Raw genomic sequence first — 20,352 nt, 5'->3', positions numbered from 1 at the left:
ATGTCTCGGTGTTGTACTAACCTACTATGGGATGTAAGAAAACGTTCTCTTGGCTTGGATGATCCCAATGTGGTCCGTATCAACTATTTGGGTAAGTGTATACGTTCTGTAGGTCAACCTTTTTTTTGGAAGGTCCCTTTATAATTGGGCTAAATAAAATGTTTTCTGGCCACAGAATTGCGTGTACTGTCTGAGCTTTTGAGCAGCACTGTTATGTTTACAAACAGAAATTAAATTTGATATTCTCCAGTAGGGCTAGTTAGCCATGGGAGGGAGCTCAGTCTATGGAAAATAAAGTCAATCGGTTACCAGTTCATGTTTTGTTTTTTTGTGAATATCCCTTTTTTCATCATTTAAAGAAACGTACAATACTATGGTATTTTATATACTGCTTGACAAAAGAAATGTCTTAAACCACTAGAGAAAACTTTTAAGATGATTGAAATTATGAATTGTGAACAGCCAAATCTGGTAAGCTTCTTCCCCAAGACCAAATCGGCCCTGCATTAATGCCTAGTTGCATCCAAGTATCATGTCATCAATTTAACAATGGCATTTTGTTGGACCTTTTTGGTCCAGTTGCATGAGAACCATGCCAGGGTTGGACTCTCACAATGGATAGTTAGCTGAAATTAGTGTTTTATGATGATAAAAACAAGCTTGCTATTTGCCATTAAATTGTTAATTAGTCCTATCTAAAGCAATGACATTAACTGGTAAAAACACCAATGTAATGATGCTATAAACCCTGTTGCATATACACAGTGGTTAGTAGATTATATTGTTTGCAGGGTATAAGGGCTTATCAATCAAAAGATTCAATGTTTTGGTGTGAGGACTGCTTTGTTAAATGAAATATTCAGTGTCAAGGAAAGAACTGCAAGATTACATTGCGATGGGGAAAACAAACAGACTATATAGAAACAAAGGACAGAGATGAAGTGAAACATTAGAGGATGGCAGTACCATATCCATGTTTGTCTTGCGGTCAAAATTGTGAGTGAGCGCACTCCCTTGGCTGAGAAGCAGTCAAACTTTGTAATGTAAAACACATTTTTTAACGCCAGATGACAAATGATATGTGTGTGTATGTATGTGTATGTGTGTGTGTATATATATATATATATATTATACACAACATTTGACTGTAGATTGCGAATCCTACCTTTGTTATGCTCTAAGTGAATCACTTCACACATTAACAATGCATTTAGTTGTGTTTACCTTAAGAGCTTTCCAAGCCTGGCCCAGTCTGCACCCTGAATGCATTAAAAGAGGACATCATATCCTGGCACACAGCGCCTTTTTAATGCAGTCTTAAGATCTCATCTGGGCTTGTCCCTGGTAACATTGGCATCTGCTGTTCGTAACCACCATACATGTTGTTGGCTAGTTGGCCTGTCTCATAGACTTGTATCTAGATTTCAAGGAGCATTACAGTGCCTCATGCAGCCTCACCAATGAAAAAAAACATGTTATTTTACTTTTGTAAGTACTCCTTAATTTGGCTAAAAGAAAAAAAAATATCCTACTTTTTTGGTGAGGGCCAGACTGGTGATGCCCCTGGTGATATCAGTGTCATCAGCCCCACATGCTACTTTCTTCTACTCATGTAGCATGTTGCTGGGCATATACAGCATTTGCATTTGTCTGGTTTGCCAGATGGCCAGTCCATGCCTGCAACTTGCCTTGGACAAACGGTGGATGGTCTTGTATCTGATTAAAAAGTAGATAAATACTTGTTGCGAATGCCCTTGTCACTGGCAACAGGAGATACATGAAGGGCAGCAGAGCATAGGCTAGTAGGTATGTATATTTGGCTTGAGGGAGACTGATGATCCAGAATTTTCTTGGAGCTTGGTTGTGTTTGATTTTAGATGATATGATGCAAGGAAGGAATGTTTAGGTTTGGGCATGGTATGCAATTTGAAGGTGTCAGACTGATAGGATATCATCAGCCTTTGCGTCCCCCCCCCCGAAGACCTTACTAAAAGAGAGAAGTATTGCCAGATGTTAGTTCTTTATCAGGTACTCCAGCCCTGACTACTAGAAGTTGTGTTTCTTCAGAAATCACATATTAACTACAGCTACACAGATAGGGGTTTACCTTTTAGGGAACAGTCAGGCTTCATTGGAAGCTCTGTTTTTTTTTTCTCATCAAGATTCTAAAGAAAAATGTTCTCTACTTTAGTGTAGTATAGTAATATAGGGTAAAAAAAAACATAAAATGTTTTTAGCAACAGTACAGTTTTGATATATTTTTTTATGTTGTCCTATGATCAGTGTGATATTATCTAATAGGGCAATAGTTACTGCACTTTTTCTTGTAGAAATCACCACTTTTTTATTTCGTATTGAGTGTTTGTGTGTTGTCTGGATAATAAGGGCTTTCTAACATGTCTAGTTCTGGGGACTAAGGATGCAAATTTAAACATGATCATCCATTTTCTTCATTTAGAGTTAAATTGTGTGTCCACATTTATAAATTTCCTTCTAAATCTTTTTCTTGTTTTGTTTCTGTGTATGTATGTGTATATGTGTGTATGTGTGTATATATATATATATGTATGTATGTATGTGTATATTATATATATATATATATATATATATATATATATATATATATATATATATATATATATATATATATATATATATTAGTATTGATGTATTTTTATCTAAACTGCTTTTTTTTGTCTGGCCTTCAAAATAGGAAGAAGAGACTTTGTACAGAGACTAAAATTGGAAGCTACCCTATGTGTACATGATGGTTGTGTAAGTATTTACAGAAACAAAACATGAAAATATTAAGTGAATTACTAAAATACTTTAATATTTTTAAAACATAACTGCCTTTGTTAAAGTGGCAAAATGGCACTCTATGAAGGGAAAGCTGTCACCGTTAATGTGTACACATTCCAATCCTTAAGAAAAAAGATAAATTTGCTGTTGATTTATTTTATTCATATAACTCCGGCAGATGTGATAGTGGGGGGAAAAAAAAGACCATTTACAATGACATAACACACGTTAAGCACACTGGTACAGAAGGAGGAGAGACCCCTGCTCTTGAAAGCTTACCATCTATTTGGTGGTTGAGGGGGCAAGTGATAGGAGAGGACTGCTTGATGAGTTGATTGAAGCGAATGTGATATGGAGAGCTTATTTAGGATGCTAGATTTAGGTTGATTTAGCTTGTTCAATCTGGTTTTCCATTTCATAAGCTTTGTTGGCCATGTGTTCAACAACATATTTATTTACTATACTATACAGTTTTTTCTTCTTCCTGCACTTTCATATTCAGTCATTCTGTGTTTTTGTGTAAATTGAAACACATGGTCATACTTTTGGGAAGAACAGAGGAAGAATGGAAAATTGTACCCCCCCACTATATTTTAACAGGTTATTTTATTTACACTTCCCATACACACACCTACCCATACAAAAACTCACACATATACTTAAACATTTACCTTACACACTCCTGCCCTTACACACATATGCACTGCCCTCGGCTAAACATAGTGGTGGCTCTTTAATGTTTTGGGGCTGTTTTGCTGCCAGAGGACCTAGACATTTTGTTAGTCTATGATGCCATGTGTCCTATCAAATATCAACCAATATTAAATGAACACCTGACTGCCTGCTTAAAATTGGCCATGGTTGGATCTCCCAGCAGGACAATGGTCTAAGACATACATATAAATCAACACAAAAATGGTTTACTGACCACAAAACCATGGCCAACCCAGTTACTTGACTTTAACCCCATAGAAAAACTGTGGGTGAACTGAAGAGGAATGTCCACCATTATTTATCTTGAAATTTGAAGGATCTGGAGAGGTTCTGTATGGAGGAATGGTCTTGGATCCCTTGTCATGTATTCTCCAATAACGCCTAATGAGGTTAGAAGAATCAGCTGTTATATTGGCAAAGGGAGATCTTTTTGGGGGGGAAACCTGTGTTGTATTTGCAATTGTTTTAAGTCCATGAAAGAGTATTTTTGTGTATTGTTTTAAAGAAAAGATCAAAATATTTATTAAACAATAAAGACAATTTTTCACTGGCTACTTTGCTCATATTTACCAAGGGTGTCAGTATTAGTGGAGGGTGCTGTACACTGCCCATACACACATTTATAATGGCTTGTAGCTTACAGAACTCCTTTCTCCTCATCTCTTAACCTTTCTTCTTTCTTTCTTTCTACATTTTCCTCTCTTGATCTCCTTATTTCTTGTCATCGGAGCGTAAGGTCTGTGTCTGTCCCTTCAGACCTCTTCTTTTGTCCGCCGCACTTTTTGCGTTAACTTCCAGCGCGCTACGACAGGGAGCATAGAAGCTGAAGTGACACACCTCGCTCTCCCTTAATGTTGACCAGGTTAGAGGGCAATCCGTGATCATCAAGCAGCAGCGGGCACCCCCTCACATTCTTCAGCTCTGTGGGAGAATCATATGAAAAAGGAAATTAGCCATTCATATTTTTAAAGGTACAAGGGCCACCTTGCATATTTTTCATGGGACAAAGAGAAAAAATCAGATAACCTGAATATCATTACAGTACAGAACAAATGAGAAACATTTTTTTTTTTTTTTTTTTGTTCTACAATTAATGTTATTGGAGTGACTTTTATTTGTATTGTGTATATTTAAGGTGTTACATTTTGGGTGTGCAGACCCACCCACGTTGTAAATCATGTAATCTCCCACAACCACCATATTAATACCTCTCCATACCCAGCATTATGTTCCCGTCATACCCTCTACTAGCATGCCCTGATTCTGTCACAATTTACCCTGAATCGGTCAACAGAGTAGGTTCCTATTGGCAGGAAATAATTAAAAAAAAAGTAAGCAAGGTATCCGAAGGGTGAATGTGAAAATCCAGGTCAGATCGAGTCCAACAGCAAGGAAAAAGGTCTGGTACACAATATATCGAAACGGTTTAGAGAGTAGAACCAGTTGATACCTGAGCAAAGTGCATAGGTAGGTCTGGGGTAAATACCTTTTTAAATTTGGCGCCTTTGTGACGTCCTCCAAAAAAAAAAAAGATGCGTCTTCATGGCAACCGTGGATTGTGTTTCTCTCCTTGCCAGCTTCCATTGCCAAGGACATGACCCCACAGTAAGCCTGCTTCCTTCCGTGTCTACACAGATCTTTTATAGATGCACATATTCGGATGGCTGTCTTTATGACCGGCCCCCAGGTGAAGTGGCCTGTCTGGCGGCTCAAGTTGCTGTGGCCTGGGTAAAATTTGTGGTGTGCCGGATGTGGCCTGCAGGCCGTAGTTTGAAGACCCCTGGTTTAGACAATAGGTATTTTTATGCCAGTGTGAAAGTAATTCACAAGCAGCTGGCAAGTTATTGGATGTTTTTTTGGAGATGGTGGGTGGGCTGTATTTATGTTTAAAAATATACTTTCATGTCTCCTTGAGGGGGTAAGCATCTTGACTCTGCAACATCAAGCAGTGCATAGGTTACAAAGGAGCCTCTGTGCTGAAGGCTGCAAAACTGGCATGTAACAACACAGACCTTGATTCAATTTAGAGCTTCTTGGGCCGGTCAAAAGAGATCGAAGGATCTCCCCAACCGTCCAGCTATTCAGCACTCTAAGCAGATAGCTGCTGTGGGCCCCTAAGATAAATATGGGTTGGCGAGCAGCCCCTGTATTTAACATGCCACTGGACAAGTTTGTTTTTGCATATAAGCTGTAATTATTTAATTAGTTCTTAAGATATTTACAGATATGTAATAGATTGTAAGCTTGCAAGAGCAGGGTTCTTTTAGATTGTCAAATATTGTGACTGTCCCCTACTGTAATAAAGCTACAGAATATGCTGTAGCCATATAAATAAATGTAACGCAATAGTAGACATTTGCAAATGGGCCAAAAAATTCTAATTTTTCAGTTTTGGGCAACAGATTTAGTTCCCTTCCCATTCAGTTTGGCTGACAATTTGGGGGCATTTTAAATTCTGGAACAAAATGTGTTGCCCACATCAACTCACACTGTCACTGACTGTCAGATTGGGAGAGGACGTCACCACAAGTGCTGTCATATTACCCTCAGTTTGCGCTTTTAGTGATGTCCTCTTCCCCGATTGGAGGATCAGGTCTTTTGGCAGAAGTTATGCCGGGGTAAGTGTTATGTCCACGGAGATGTGGAGGAAAGAAGCAGATTAAGGTTTGAAGATAGAAAAGAGAAGGGAGAAGATGAAGAAGAAGCAGAAGTGGCCAGCAGCGAAGGTAGGGAAACATTCAGGAAGCACAAGAATGCTGGAGTGTGTGTGTAAATGTGGGCCAAAGAAAATTGTGAGCTTTTTGCTTTTTTCTGTCCAATACATTGGGGGAGGGGGGCTACATACAGATTGCTGAAATTCCGTAAATTTGCAATTCAAATGAATCTGAATGCACAGGTCTATGTGATAGTGTGTGTGTGTGTATGTGTATATATATATATATATATATATATATATATATGTGTATCCTGGATGGTTGTATGTGTACCATGTACATACAGCTGTTTGTATTTTGGTACACACATAAATGGTTTATAGTAAATACTGGTAGCAATGTGCACAAAAAGGTCCAAGTCAAAACTCTACTTTACTAAAATGCACCAAACATCAAATATTTTCCCATCATTGTCAGTGTGCCCTCTCTAGAACCTGATCATCGATATTCTGATTTTATATTGTGTGATTTGTAAAGGTGCATTTGAAATAAAAAAGTACATTTTAATTTGTGCATTATAAATAAATATGTTTGTACTTGTGCTTGAGCATTAGATACTTTCAAAGCAGAGGCGTATCTACTGAAAATAGCGCCTATGGCAAGCACTGAAATTGCGCCCCTCTCCAAATATCTAAAACCCATTTACTAGCCCCTGCTGTCAATATATATATATATATATATATATATATATATATATATATATATATATATATATATATATATATATATATATATATATATATTAGTCCCTGCTGCCGATACCAGGTATAGATCAACACACAAACCCAGATCAATCGAAATTCACTTGTGATCACAGCACTGAAGGTATATATCAAATAAACAGAATCAGACATACAAATCCTGTATTTGCAGGTATACAATAATAATAATATATGAAACGTAGCATCGCAGGTATAGATCAAATAAATACATAGAAACAGCATTGCAGGTATTAATCAACTGAATAAGACATTAACTCTGTATTTGCAGGTATACATAAATAATGTATGGAAGCATAGCATAGCAGATATGGATCTACAGAATAACACAAAAACCCAGCTTTGTAGGTATAGATCAATTGGAATTCACATAAAAACACGGCATTAAAGGTATATTTAAAACCCCCTAAATTACAGGCATAGATCACAGGTTGCACACCCCAAAACCAGCCCTGGCGTCCACACTCCCCACATAGAACCTGACCAGCACCCAGATAGCACATAAGATTTGCCATCTTTGTCCCCAAATAGCCCAGCACAAGTCAACTTTGTCCCCAAACAGTCTGGCCTCCTGCTAGTGCCATCTTTGCCCTTCCACAATTATACATCTATGATACACACAAACACTTTTACAGTCACTCACTAATTCACACTTTAATTCAGACAACTCATCCACACATTAACTCATGCTCTCTCTAATATGACATCATATGAAATTCTGATGGTTGCTAGGCGCCCCTCTCTCTCCTCTGCATCAAAAAAAAAAAGCGTTTGAAAGCCGCTCACTGGGGCCCCCCTTTCAAATGGCGCCTACGGTGCCATACCCTAGATACGCCTCTGTTTCAAAGTAAAATTGACTGCAATCTAGCCCTAAAACAATGAATTCACATTTATTTATTTAAGGACTCTTCCCTGTCCAGAAACGTTGATTTTTACTGTTTTGTTTTGTAGTTAACATGTCATCAGACACTATTGCACATTTTCAAAATGCAAAACTAAAGTTCTGATTTAATAGCTGGAAAGGCAGCCCTGCAGCTCTAGATCCTGATATAAAGGTGCATTGATTATGGGCCCAATCAAGGATCTTTAATTAAATAAATCTTAACAGAAATATAACCCCTTAACGTCCATTGCCGGGTCAGGCACGTCATGCAAAACGGTCACTTAACGACCTATGACGTGCCTGACACGTCATGAGACTTAAACAAGCATAGAAAGTGATCAACGATCACTTTCTAAGCTTAAACGGTGTTGCTGTAATGCCTCGATGTCGAGGCATTCAGCAACACCGAGATCGGCATGATGGGCCATGTCTGGCCCCTCCCCGGGGCGTCAACATCCGCCATACATTGTATGGCGGCGGACGCCCGTTTTAAAAGCGTTTAGGAGGCGATCAACGATCACCTCCTAAACTTCAATGGTGTCGCTGGAATGCCTCGATCAGGAGGCATCCAGGGACACCAAATACTTGATGTGATTAGTAAAATAAAATTTACAAAAAAAAAAAGGGAAAAAAGAAAAAGCTTAAAAAAAATATGGTAACATTTAAACATTATTATGCTTTAGAGGAACTATCCAGTTCCAGCAAAATGTAAAAAAAAAAGTCCAAAAAGAGTAAAATAAATAAAATAAAATAAAAAAATAAAGTTTATTATAATGTGCAAGTGCTAAAATTAGCGCTGTATCTTCCCAAAAATCCTGACATGGAAAAATTTAAATAAAAGCATTTCAAATACCCAAGGGGTGTCTAATTAATTTAAAAAAAATGAATGAATGGTAAATTGGAGTGGCCGGGCTCAAAGATAGGCACAGACTGACTGAAATGGGAAAAAAAGCGCACTTCCAAAATGTGGCATTTTAACCCCAAACACCAGACAAACCCATACATGTGGGGTATGACTGAACTTGGGAGATGTTCCTGAACACATATTAGGGTGTTGTTTGATAGTGATGTATACCTGGAGCTATAAATGTATACCCAAAGTACAATTTGTGTAAAAAAAAAAATACCAAAAAAATACTAACACAAAGTGTGGCAAAGGCTGGTGGTAGAATCTCATGCATGGAAAGGGTTAAAATACTAGCATTTGAAATACCTTGGGGTGTCTAGTTTTCAAAAATATATGGTTTGATGGGGTAAATTGAATTAGCCGGCTTCAAAGGTGGTCCTATTAGGACATGGGGGCAGAATGACCAGATGTAAAAGTTCCAAGTTAAAAAATGTGCACTTCCTAAATGTGGCGTTTTACCTCCCAAACAACCCGACAAACCCATGCATGGGGGGTATGACTGTACTCGGGAGATGTTGCTGAACACATATTGGGGTGTTGTTTGAAAGTGATGTATACAAGGAGCTGTAAATCCATACCTGAAGAGCAATTTTAGCGAAAAAAAACACAAAATAAATTACTACCACAAAGTTTGACAAAGACTGGTGGTAGAAGAATTACCAGGTTTGGAAAAAATGGTTTTGAAATAGCAAAACGCTACTTGTACTTAATGCTCCATAATGTGCAGAAAAAAGCAAAAAAACATAAAAACATTGGGTATTTCTAAACTCAGGACAAATAGACAAGTAGAATATATTTAGTAGGTTTTTTCATTAGCTTTTTTGGATGAGTAAAAGATTTTTGGGGTAAAAGTCAGAAAATGTGGGTTTTTTTTACATTTTTCATCATTTTATTATTTTTTTTTTATGGGAAATTAGATATGATTAAAACAATGGTATCTGAAGAAAGCCCTTCTTGTCCTGAAAAAAACAACATCTAATTTGTGTGGGTTCACTAAATGAGTGAAGAGAAAATTACATCTAAACACGAACACCGCAGAAGTGTTAAAACAGCCTCGGTCCCAATGGTACAAAAGGTAAAACACAGCCTGGTCCTTAAGGGGATAAAAGCCTTTTGGGCAAATTGTAAGAGAGATGATGTTGAGCACATGGTGAATTATTCGTTCACCGTAAACCACCAGAAAGTGGCAGTCGAAGGTGTTTAGGTGCCTTGTAACTCTCTGTGACACGTTGTTGCACTATTTGTCATTTGCCGTTTTTTTTTTTTTTCTCCGTTCCTTACGTTTCTCCCATAACTATACACCATTTTCGACTCTTGGCTTATATTCTTTAAACAAATTACATTTATTTATAAAGTGTTGCCAGATTCTGCAGCTCTGTTACAATATGAAGAACTTCTTGTATTTCTTATTGTTTTATCTTTTTGAACAGGTCAATTCAATTTCATGGAACAATACAGGGGAATATATTTTATCAGGATCAGATGATACCAGTTTGGTCATTAGTAATCCCTACAGTAAAAAAGTAAGTTAACTCTATTTAATACTTCGTACATTCTAAAGTGGTAGAGAACATTAATGGTATTTTCCTCCAAAGATGCCCTGCATAACTTTGAGATTGATGTCCCTGCCAACTTCAGAACAAGCTTGGCCAGTTGGTGTGTATCAGGATGTCACATGGTAGAATCTTGGGCTCTCCCATGGGGCTTGGTGAAAAAGAGGAGGATTCTCTCTCAAATGAGCTCGTGTTTAGCTGTAGTTTTCTCCTCTCCTATTTACTGAACCCACACACGTTTATTTGTTTGGGGGGGGGGTTCAGGGCAAGAAGCGCTTTTCTTCTAATACCAATATTTTGAGCAGTTCATCTAATATACCATAAAAAATATATAAAATATGCTGAAAATAGAAAAAAAAGAAATTTTATGTGAAAACTCTTTTACTTTCACACGAAAAAGACCTACTAAATAGATTATTATTATTATCCTTTATTTATATAGCACCAACAGTTTACGCAGCTCTTAATACTATACATAAATTCAAGGGATATGACAAGACAAGAATTGACAGACTAAGACAAACCGATACGATTGGTGGAGAGAGCCCTGCTCGCAAGCTTACAATCTAGAGGATTCTAAATGTTTGTTTTTTTGCATGTTATATGGCAATAGGTACAAGTTGCATTCTTATGTTCTGCTCCCATGTACTATTTGGAACATCTTTGAAGCTAGTCAGTTCAGTTTACTCCCATCAAACCATATATTTTAAAAAGGGTATTTCAAATGCTGATATTCTACTACCAGCCTATGTCAAACTATGGCTCTACCAGGATCTTTATATTAATACCTGAAGGAAAATGTTTGTGGGAAAGAGGTAGGGTGACCACATTTTATTTCTGCCATTCAGGGACACACTGCATATAATATGCATTAGACACGCATTTTTTATTACACAGTATGCACTCTTTGAAGTAAAGACCGTGATTGAAATATGATTTCAAAATAACAGCTGAACGGGGAGTTCGTTTTCATACTTTGAGATTAGGCCCTGCTGACTATATATATTATTAGGCCCAGCTGACATATATATATAGACCCTGTTGCCAATACATTTTATATTGAAAAAATTGGACCCTAGGCAAGCAATTCCTTGGGCCCTGTTCCACTCTCCCTAGCATGCAATCACTCCCTCCTCTCCCACATAAAAGAAAAATATTTGCCACACTGACTGCAGATTAGGGGAAGACTGTGAGAGTCAGTGCAGTCTTACCTCTTTCTGACCCTGACCGTGACAGATCAAATAAACCCATGTAAACAGCATGTGCATATATAGATCAACGGAATAAGACATACAAACCCTATATTTGAAGGTATACATAAAAGAATGTGTGGAAACATAGCATAGCAGCTATAGATCAACACATTAACACACAAAGCCAGATTTGCATGTATAGATTAATTGAAATTCACATGTAAACTTGGCACTGAAGGTATAGATCAAATAAACAGAATCAGACATACAAATCCTGTATTTGCAGGTATACAATAATGTATGGAAACATAGCATTGCATGTACAGCTCAACAGACTACACAAACCCAGCATTGCAGGTATAGATCAACTGGAAATCACATGTAAACTCAGCACTGAAGGTATAGATCAAATAAACACCACATGAAAACTGCACTGCAGGTATTGATCAACTAAGTAAGACATACAAACCCTGTATTTGCAGATATGGATTAACAAAATAACACAAAAAAACCCAGCTTTGCAGGTACAGATCAACTGGAATTAATATAAAAACTCAGCATTAAAAGTATAGATAAAACGGAAATTATAGGCATATATCACAGGTTGCACATCCCAAAGCCAGCCCTGGCGTCCACACCGCCCACATAGAACCTAACCAGCACAAACAGCCCACCCTGTGCCATTTTTGTCCCATAAACACCCTGCCTGTGCCATCTTGGTCCCCAAGGCTCAAACACCTTGCTTGGTGTCATCTTTGCATTTCCACAAATCAATTATGCATCTATGATGCACACAAACACTTTTACAGTCACTCACAAATTCACACTTTCATTCACACAATCATTTATTCTCACCCATTCACACAAATTATTTACACATTAATTCAGACTCTCACCCATTCAGACAATTCATCCACACATACATTCATTCATACTCATTCATCCACACATTAATTCATACTCTCACTCATTCACACAATTCATCCACACATGAGTTGTCCGGGACATGTGGTCACCATAGACGGTGGGCTCGTGCTCCCAGCGCCGCAGTCAGGGCAGCACTGAGGCAGGTGGTAGGAGGTGGGGAGGAAACGGAAGGGCGCTGCGTGGTTGCTGAAAACCTTTTCATGAGCGAAGCTCAGTGTCCCCCTCTCTCAACGTGGCCCTGGCCTTTGTGGCTGTGCCCCCTTGCTTTCTGCGCAGCCTCACCGCTCGCCCCCTTTATCCTGCTAAATGTCACTGTCAAACAACACGCCAATATGTGTTCAGCAACATCTCCTGAGTACAGTGTTACCACCCATGTATAGGGTTGCTTGGAATCTTAAAAGGTTGCATTTGGGAGATAGACAAATTCTGTTTCGGGTTTTTTTCTTTAATTTTGCCATGTTTTCAATTTGTGTTTAATGCCCTATTTGTGACATCTTTAAAACCAGCCAATTTAATTAACCCATCAAATCATATATTTTAAAAAACTAGACACCCCAGGGTATTTCAAATGCTACTATTTTAACTTTTTTAAGGCAGGATTTTTGGAAAGATACAGCCCCAGTTTTAGAACTTGCTGATAAAAAAAATATTTATTTATTTTTAACTTAATTGGGCATATTTTCTTTGAACTGGAGGATTTACCTTATGATGTCATGGTGACATCACTGGGGTCTTTTTTTTAATTGTATTACTTTTTTAAAAAACTATTTAACTGTTACATTTTTATTTTTTTAATATATATATATATTTTTTAAATTGTATTTCACTGATCACATGGTGAGTGATGATTAGTGAGCTGGGCTCCATTGACCTCCATGGTTGGCTGCAGGCTCTGGAAAGACCCTCTGGGTGCCCCCATCTTGTTAGAGGCTGTATGTGTCTAACAGGTGGTTGTTTGAAACGCTCCTAGGAGCGATCAAATGAGGCTCCTGACTTTTTTGTGTCCCTGAATGCCTCTATACACACTTGCTAAGCTAACAAGGATTGTCTCCCAAGTAATTTTTTTTTTTTTTTGCTGCCATAATTAAAAGGAATATAGCCTTTCATTATAGCGAATATGACCACTCTTAAGATGCCTCTGCATTTTTTTGGTGTTGCTGGATGCCTTAATGTCATTGATTGCGTTCTACTGTGATTTAAAATTGAGCCATTCAATTGTATACCACAAGAATGTACGAATCATGGTGTTTGTGGTAAGATAACAGAATATATACAAATGGCCAAAAGGCAGCTGCCTCCGTTGTTATGCAAAAGCTTGAACTGCGTCAATTTATGTGGTGCTAGTACTCTGCAGTCTTGTTTGAGAGCAAAAACATTGTAATAATCTAAAAGAAGAAAGACAAATCTAGACAGCGTTCTGTTTAGTTTGATAGTGGTTTGAATTAAGTAATATCTAGGCATTAGATAAAAAAACATTCTTTTGAACCAACTAAAAAAAATGTTATAAAAGTTATTTTTAGAATATCGGTTAAAACAAGAGGAAGTATAAACAATCCACAGCTTCATAGTATTTGTTTTATTGATACAGGTTTTGACACGGATCCGTTCAAGTCACAGGGCAAACATTTTTAGTGCAAAATTTATGCCACTCACCAATGATAAGCAAATCATATCCTGCTCTGGAGATGGAGTCATATTTTACACAAATATTGAAAAAGACATGGAAACAAACCGACAAAACCAATTTACTTGCCACTATGGAACTGCTTATGAGGTATGTGACAATCCAAACTGCGTTTTGCACGCATTTTATTACTACAGTATACTTTCTGGGTCTCAGCTGCACCGTAATCATCACAGTGTGTTATGTTGAATAAAAGAGCTGTGTACTATATATTTTTACTGTGCCTGTAAAATGTAAATCATATGGTGAAAAGTAAGGTTTGTATGGAATTATAGAACTTATTCTTTTGCGTTAAGAAGGATGTTCTTAAAGAAATAAGTCACACCATTTTTAAAGTGCCTTGCAAAGTTTTTCAATGATAAATATTCTGCAGTACTAGGTCAATATTTGTATATGTGTTTATATATATATATATATATATATATATATATATATATATATATATATAATTAGGCCCTGAAATCATGAAGTGGAAAAGTTAAGGTATTGTGTTGTTTACTCTATAATATTTATTTCAAGGATTAGTCGTACTAAATTGTGGCTTCAGGCTTCCCATGTTGAGTGATCAAGTATTGTATTGTCCAATAACAAAAGTATAATTCCATAGCACATTATATATGTGTTTTCAGTGGTATGATTTAATGGTGGAAATTATTAATGCCCTCCCAGGTTTCACTGTGGTATCTTGTGTGCCCCCCCCTATATATTGTTTCTAGAGTCGCCACTGTATCCATCTAACCTAGAATTTTGTTTTAAATTAGTTCTCTGCTGTTAGATAGTTTTGAAGATGTGTGTAATCGCAAGTATGTAAACCATCTCGACAGGCTCAGTCGACTTTATCTAAAACTATACATATAGAATACACGAAGGGACTATTTCAAATAGAGGAACTTTTGCATGATTGCCCTTAAGTTGAGCGTTACTGTATGTGTTTTCAGTACACTAATAACTAAAGCTAAGTTTGTTTACAGAGATACAGTTATACAGCCTGTAAAAACACAGGGTATGCATGATTTTGTCCCTATCAAGCAGCTTTGTGCCAGTTGGTAACCCCTTAAGGTCCAGAACTATTTTACAGCCATAGGACCTGAGCAATTTTAGTATTTTCGCTATGTGTTTCTTCGACCCTAACCTTGCAAACAACCACAGCAAAAATATTTTTTTCCCCCTTTCGGTTTATGAGGGCCAGTCACTTACACGCTGCACTATTTTTATAAAAATGTTTTAAATGACTTGGGTTTGGGCAACAGAGCTTTTGAGTTCCAAAAGGAAACGAGAATGCACACATTGTAACACCGACTAATCTGAATCTGAGTAACAAATTAGCCCCAGAAAACACAATAACCTAAAACCCTGGGGTGGGCAAAAGAACTAACACAGCACAAATGGGAGAGACCATCGTAGTTACAGCCTGGAGTGCCACAATAATCCAACAGTAGAACCAAGTATTTATGTATTTGGAATGTTTGTCATCTGCCAAGAGGATTAGCTTTTGAATTTATGTAATCTATTTACCTTCTGCACCCACCCCCGAAGAGGGCGTGTAATTGGCTGATGCTGGTGGGCTGTTACCAGCTACTTGGCTACATTCATTAGGTGAACCAGCAGGGGAGGGTTTGTATGAAGTGACGGATCATGGGAAAGATGCCTTTGCTTTCTTGATCCAACATTGAGATCAATGCACCAACTTATTTGGGGTCTTTCCCCTCTACATAGTGTCATGATGACACACTGGTATTAATGTCATTGTGTCCTGTGCGCATGATGTCATCATGTACCTTTACAGTATTGTGATGCTTGTTTCAGTTAGTGGCATTTGGCTTAGCATTGTATGTTTGAATCTGTCAGTGTGGCAAAGAGTGGTCCTTGTGGGGTAATTGGGCGTGTGATTGTGTATTTTGAGTTTGAATCAGTTTGGCTTAGTGATCAGTGTGAGTATGCATCTTAAAGGCAAAAGGTGGTTAATATGAGTTTGCGTCAGGCCATTGTCTTATAACTGTCCCCTTTTTAGGACCCTCCCAATTGTAAAAGATATGGAATTTGTTGGCAATGCTATTTACACTGCATAAATATATTGCTTTGCATATTAGTAAAATATTTATAATGCTGTTTAGGATGATGCAGGCATCCTTTAAAGGAATACAGTACAATTCAGCACCACTGCATAAAGTGACCACCTAGGAACAAAAAATAAATGGGAAGCTATGGAGACATCATACAGACCATTAGTTGATCTTCTCATCTAGACCAGTGAGAAGGAAGTGCATCGTGAAGCCCGATTCTCCTGAACCCTGCCCCCCCCCCCCCCCCCAAACACTGCAATCTGCTTCTGGTTATGTGGCAGATGGGCTTCTGCCCCACTGAACCTTCACCCTAGGCCAAGTTAGCCTAACCTGGAATAAACTGCATACTTCTAACCTTTTGAAAGAAAAGAAAAAAAACTTTGTGTGTCATAATAATTCTCCTTGACTTTTTATTATAATCACCATACCTGGGAATCTCCCTGGGTAGGCTACGCAGAGCTTTCCCTTCTTCTGGGGAAGAGGCTTTGTGTAAGATTGGGGTTAGTCACATGTGGAAGTGGGGCTAGTTGTCCACAGAGCTGGGCTAGCCATATTCAGGGCTATACCAATGCAGCCAGTAGTGGGTGGGTAATAGGAGGGAAAGTGGCCATGGATCTTACCTAATGGGTTTTATTTTATATGTATCTTCCATTGTACAAGCAAGTATTTTCATTTGTTTTTTTGGTTCCTTTTTTATCATGTGTAAAAAATCTTATGTCGTATTGCAGATCAATACGTTGTTAAACGAAATTAATGGATTCATGTACAAACATTTACTGTGATAAATTGTGTAATTCAGTTGTTGTGACATTTGGAAGTAAACATTATTTCTTCTCTTTTATATTGCTTTGAACCAATAATATCGCTGTACTTCCCTTACATCAAGTAGCAATTATAACATACCTTTTTCATTTGCTGCTTGTCTTTACTTTTAGACATGGCAAGTCTTTTTATTTATTTTTATTTTTTCTGAACTCCTTCCAAATACCATTAGGGGAATTCAAGTCCTGAAACAAATATTTGTCTGCTCAGTTGTCAGCAGTCACTGTCATTTAACATTGTTTGGCAAAGACAAGTTGTCCTTGGGTTATTGCTTGCATATAATTAGTCTAATAGAAATGTTCTGAATTTAATTTATTTTCATGAGTTTTTACTTATGGTAACAATTCTTATTTTTTTGTGAGAAAATTGTTCATTTTTGTACCTTATAATCCTTTGTCAACCACAATTTCAAAGTACCATATTAAGATCTAGCAGTCCTTTGGGAAAAGTCAACTAAATTCAACGTAGTGCCAACACGGTTTTACTTTACTTTCTACGTTTAACGGGTTTTCACATTGGTGCTTTTATTTGAACTATTAATTGATATACGCTCCTCATATTCTGCAGAGCTGTAGAATGCTTAAATAGGACATAACACAAACATTGGGACTTTAAAAACATTAAAAGGTGAGGAGGGACTGTCCGACTGCCTACATTTGGTGCTCTGCTGCCACTCGCTTCTAGAAGGCAATCTATCCATGGGTCGCAAAAAAAAGTAACAAAAAAATCGCAGAGTAACTCACTACTAGCGGCCTCTCTCTATCTGTTTCTGCCTCCCTGCGGGAATATTTTAGGACTACAGCGCATCTGGTCTTACAGGCCTCTGAATACCACAAGGCTGACTCCCTCGCTAGCTCATCATCCGTGGAGAAAAACATGCCAGACTTGGCCCTACAACGGAACCCTTCAACGCCTCGTACATTAGGTGCAAAAATTATTCTCATCTGCACCGTAGAAGACTGACTTTTCCACGCTGATAACAGAACTCAAACAAGTAGTTTGAGGCAAGGTCTCATTTCTACTGTCTGACTTGAGGTCAGCCGAGCACAAGGTAGTCGAGCTGGAGTAGAAAGCAGCCCTACAACAACAAGCAAGCTTGAACACCCCTCAGACCACTGACAGTTACTTTCGCTATCTAGGAGGCCTCAGGGGCCCTCTCGAGGACCAGCATAACAGGTCGAAGGCAGAATATTGGGATTTACAGGCCCCCCATTGCCCACTTGTGCCCGGACCGGTCTCTTCACTCCTTTCCCACACTTGGGATGCCTTCCTATTTGACCTCAAGAGCTGCATCATTCATTTAGGTCACAAGTCCTACTGTTATATATTTATATAATTACTAGAGGAACTGGTTCAACAGTCTCTTACCCATTCTCTGAATGACACATTGGATAACCTTTGGGCCTCAAGACACAATTAGTATAAGTGGGACTGCACAGGATTTTTGACGTTATCCTCTGCATGATACACTCATAATTTGCCAGGCGCCAGCCCCATAACACACATACACAACGCATAACTGAAGAGACGAATCCCATTTTCTGCTTTTATTGCTAACCCTTAAAGTACCTAACCCCTCCCCTTGTCGGAGGGTTATTTCAATGGGCGTTTAACTGATGCTGACTCTCCAGGGGACCTATTTGGACCCGGGACCAGCCCCTTCCTGTTTGGGGCTCTAGCAGACAGTTTGAAGAGCAGTGCCTTGCATGCCTTTACGCTCCATAACAGTTCCACATTGGCTGTGTCAAATATCACCGCGCGCCCCTACCTCTGTTGTACCTTTGTGCTACCCGGTTCCCAGCCCCACACTTTACCCTCCTCTAAGGGGTTGGGCCTGTTTTAGGGAGACTGGGTTGGGAGTCTGGGCATTGGGAGATCTGTTCCGGAGTCCTCATTTAACCTTAACGCCCACTTTTTGAATATGATATTTGATTTGATATGCCTTCAGGTCTCGGGTCCCAGAGTGGCATAAAGGGGTATAAGGCATATCACGTGGCAGAGTGGCATATAGGGGGTTAAAATGCATTTCTGGAGGTGTATGTATGTGTGTGTATATAGTCTAACAGCAATCACACTCCTATCATGCCCAGGCAGCCAGTACATGCTTGAACTTGGGCATGATAGGAGTGAGATTACAGCCTCCCTTTGCCATGCTACCACCCCTCTCCCTTACACATCTATGCTATCACACACACACTCAGAGCATTGTGTAGTATGCTCCTTCTCACGGCCCTACACGCTGTCTCACCATCACCATATGCGGAAGTGGGAAACTGCACAAAATAACAAAATAAAGCAGGCTGTGTCTAAAGGTCCACTAAGCGGGCTGTAAAGTGCAATAATAAATGGTAAAAGACACGGTACAAAATATAAAAAGTGGTAATAATGGTATGCTAGTGATATACCGGTATTGGAAGTAGTGAGCTATATGGTGATTCAATAATATACACACTGCAAATAGACTACGAAATAATGGACCAACTTCCACTCACTTTTACAAGATTGTACGGATAAGACTATACCATTCACACCGGAGTTCCTTCAACTTCAACATATGACCTATCCGATTTCTTGGTAGAAAAAAAAATCACTAATATGCCACCTTTTGACAGCAGCAAAAACACTGATCCCTTTACATTGCGCCTGCCCCTCCCTCCCTTATAGAGTATCCTTCGGGTGGAGCGCAAGCTTGAGCTGGAGGAGTTGGCCTTCTTGAATAAGGGGGCAGCCGACAGGTACCGGAACACTTGGTCTCACAGCTGGGCCTCACATCCAATCTCTGCTACAGACTTGGGCTTTTACTGTAATCTATTGTAAGAGCAGCTCCTTGGACCTTCTGTTGCTTTTCCTCTTTACTTGCCCTCCTCTGTCTTCTCTTCCCCAATTCCTCCATGCAGCTCTACATTTGATTGCTACTTCTAATAACACAGTTTTAGTGGGTTTTTTTTTTTTGTTTTTTTTTTAGCCTTGATGCTTAGGACATATATTCCATGGACACTGTCATACCAATCTCAGGCTGTCATGGTAATTGCCCCTTAATCACTTACTGACATTTCTCTCACTTTACATAAAATGTGATTGTTGCCACCTCATGTTTAGGCAGTGGCGTTGGCAGGGGGGGCCAGAGGTGGCCCCCCCAATTGAAACGCCGTCTTTTTTTTTTTTTTTTTTTGTAATAGACGCGGAGGAGAGAGAGAGGCGCCGAACGGTTGCTGAGGAATACATTTTCAGAAACCGTTCGGCGCCTCTCACTCTTCTCCGTGAGGCCTCTGCCTTGGTCGCAGTGCCGGCATTTCAAGTTGAGCGCCGGTATATGATGTCATATCCGGCGCTCAACAGTGAGGCCGCGCACACTGCGGCAGAACCAAGGA

General features: G+C 38.8%; 1 protein-coding gene across 1 annotated transcript in view; it reads left to right on the top strand.

Moving 5' to 3' along the window:
• Positions 1–20,352, top strand: part of LOC149287896 (DDB1- and CUL4-associated factor 6-like) — a 63,143-nt gene continuing 42,791 nt past the window's right edge. The window contains exons 1-4 of the mRNA XM_089492265.1: positions 1–91; positions 2,714–2,775; positions 10,170–10,262; positions 14,001–14,186. Coding sequence (XP_089348391.1) covers positions 1–91; positions 2,714–2,775; positions 10,170–10,262; positions 14,001–14,186 — 432 coding nt within the window. The remainder of the gene's footprint in view (positions 92–2,713; positions 2,776–10,169; positions 10,263–14,000; positions 14,187–20,352) is intronic.

Source organism: Sceloporus occidentalis, unplaced genomic scaffold (assembly GCF_023333645.1).
Source record: "Sceloporus occidentalis isolate IW3139 unplaced genomic scaffold, rSceOcc1.0.p SCAF_55, whole genome shotgun sequence".
Classification (NCBI taxonomy): Eukaryota; Metazoa; Chordata; class Lepidosauria; order Squamata; family Phrynosomatidae; genus Sceloporus; species Sceloporus occidentalis.
Note: the sequence above shows the minus strand (reverse complement) of the source record. Positions and strands in the feature narration are given on the sequence as shown.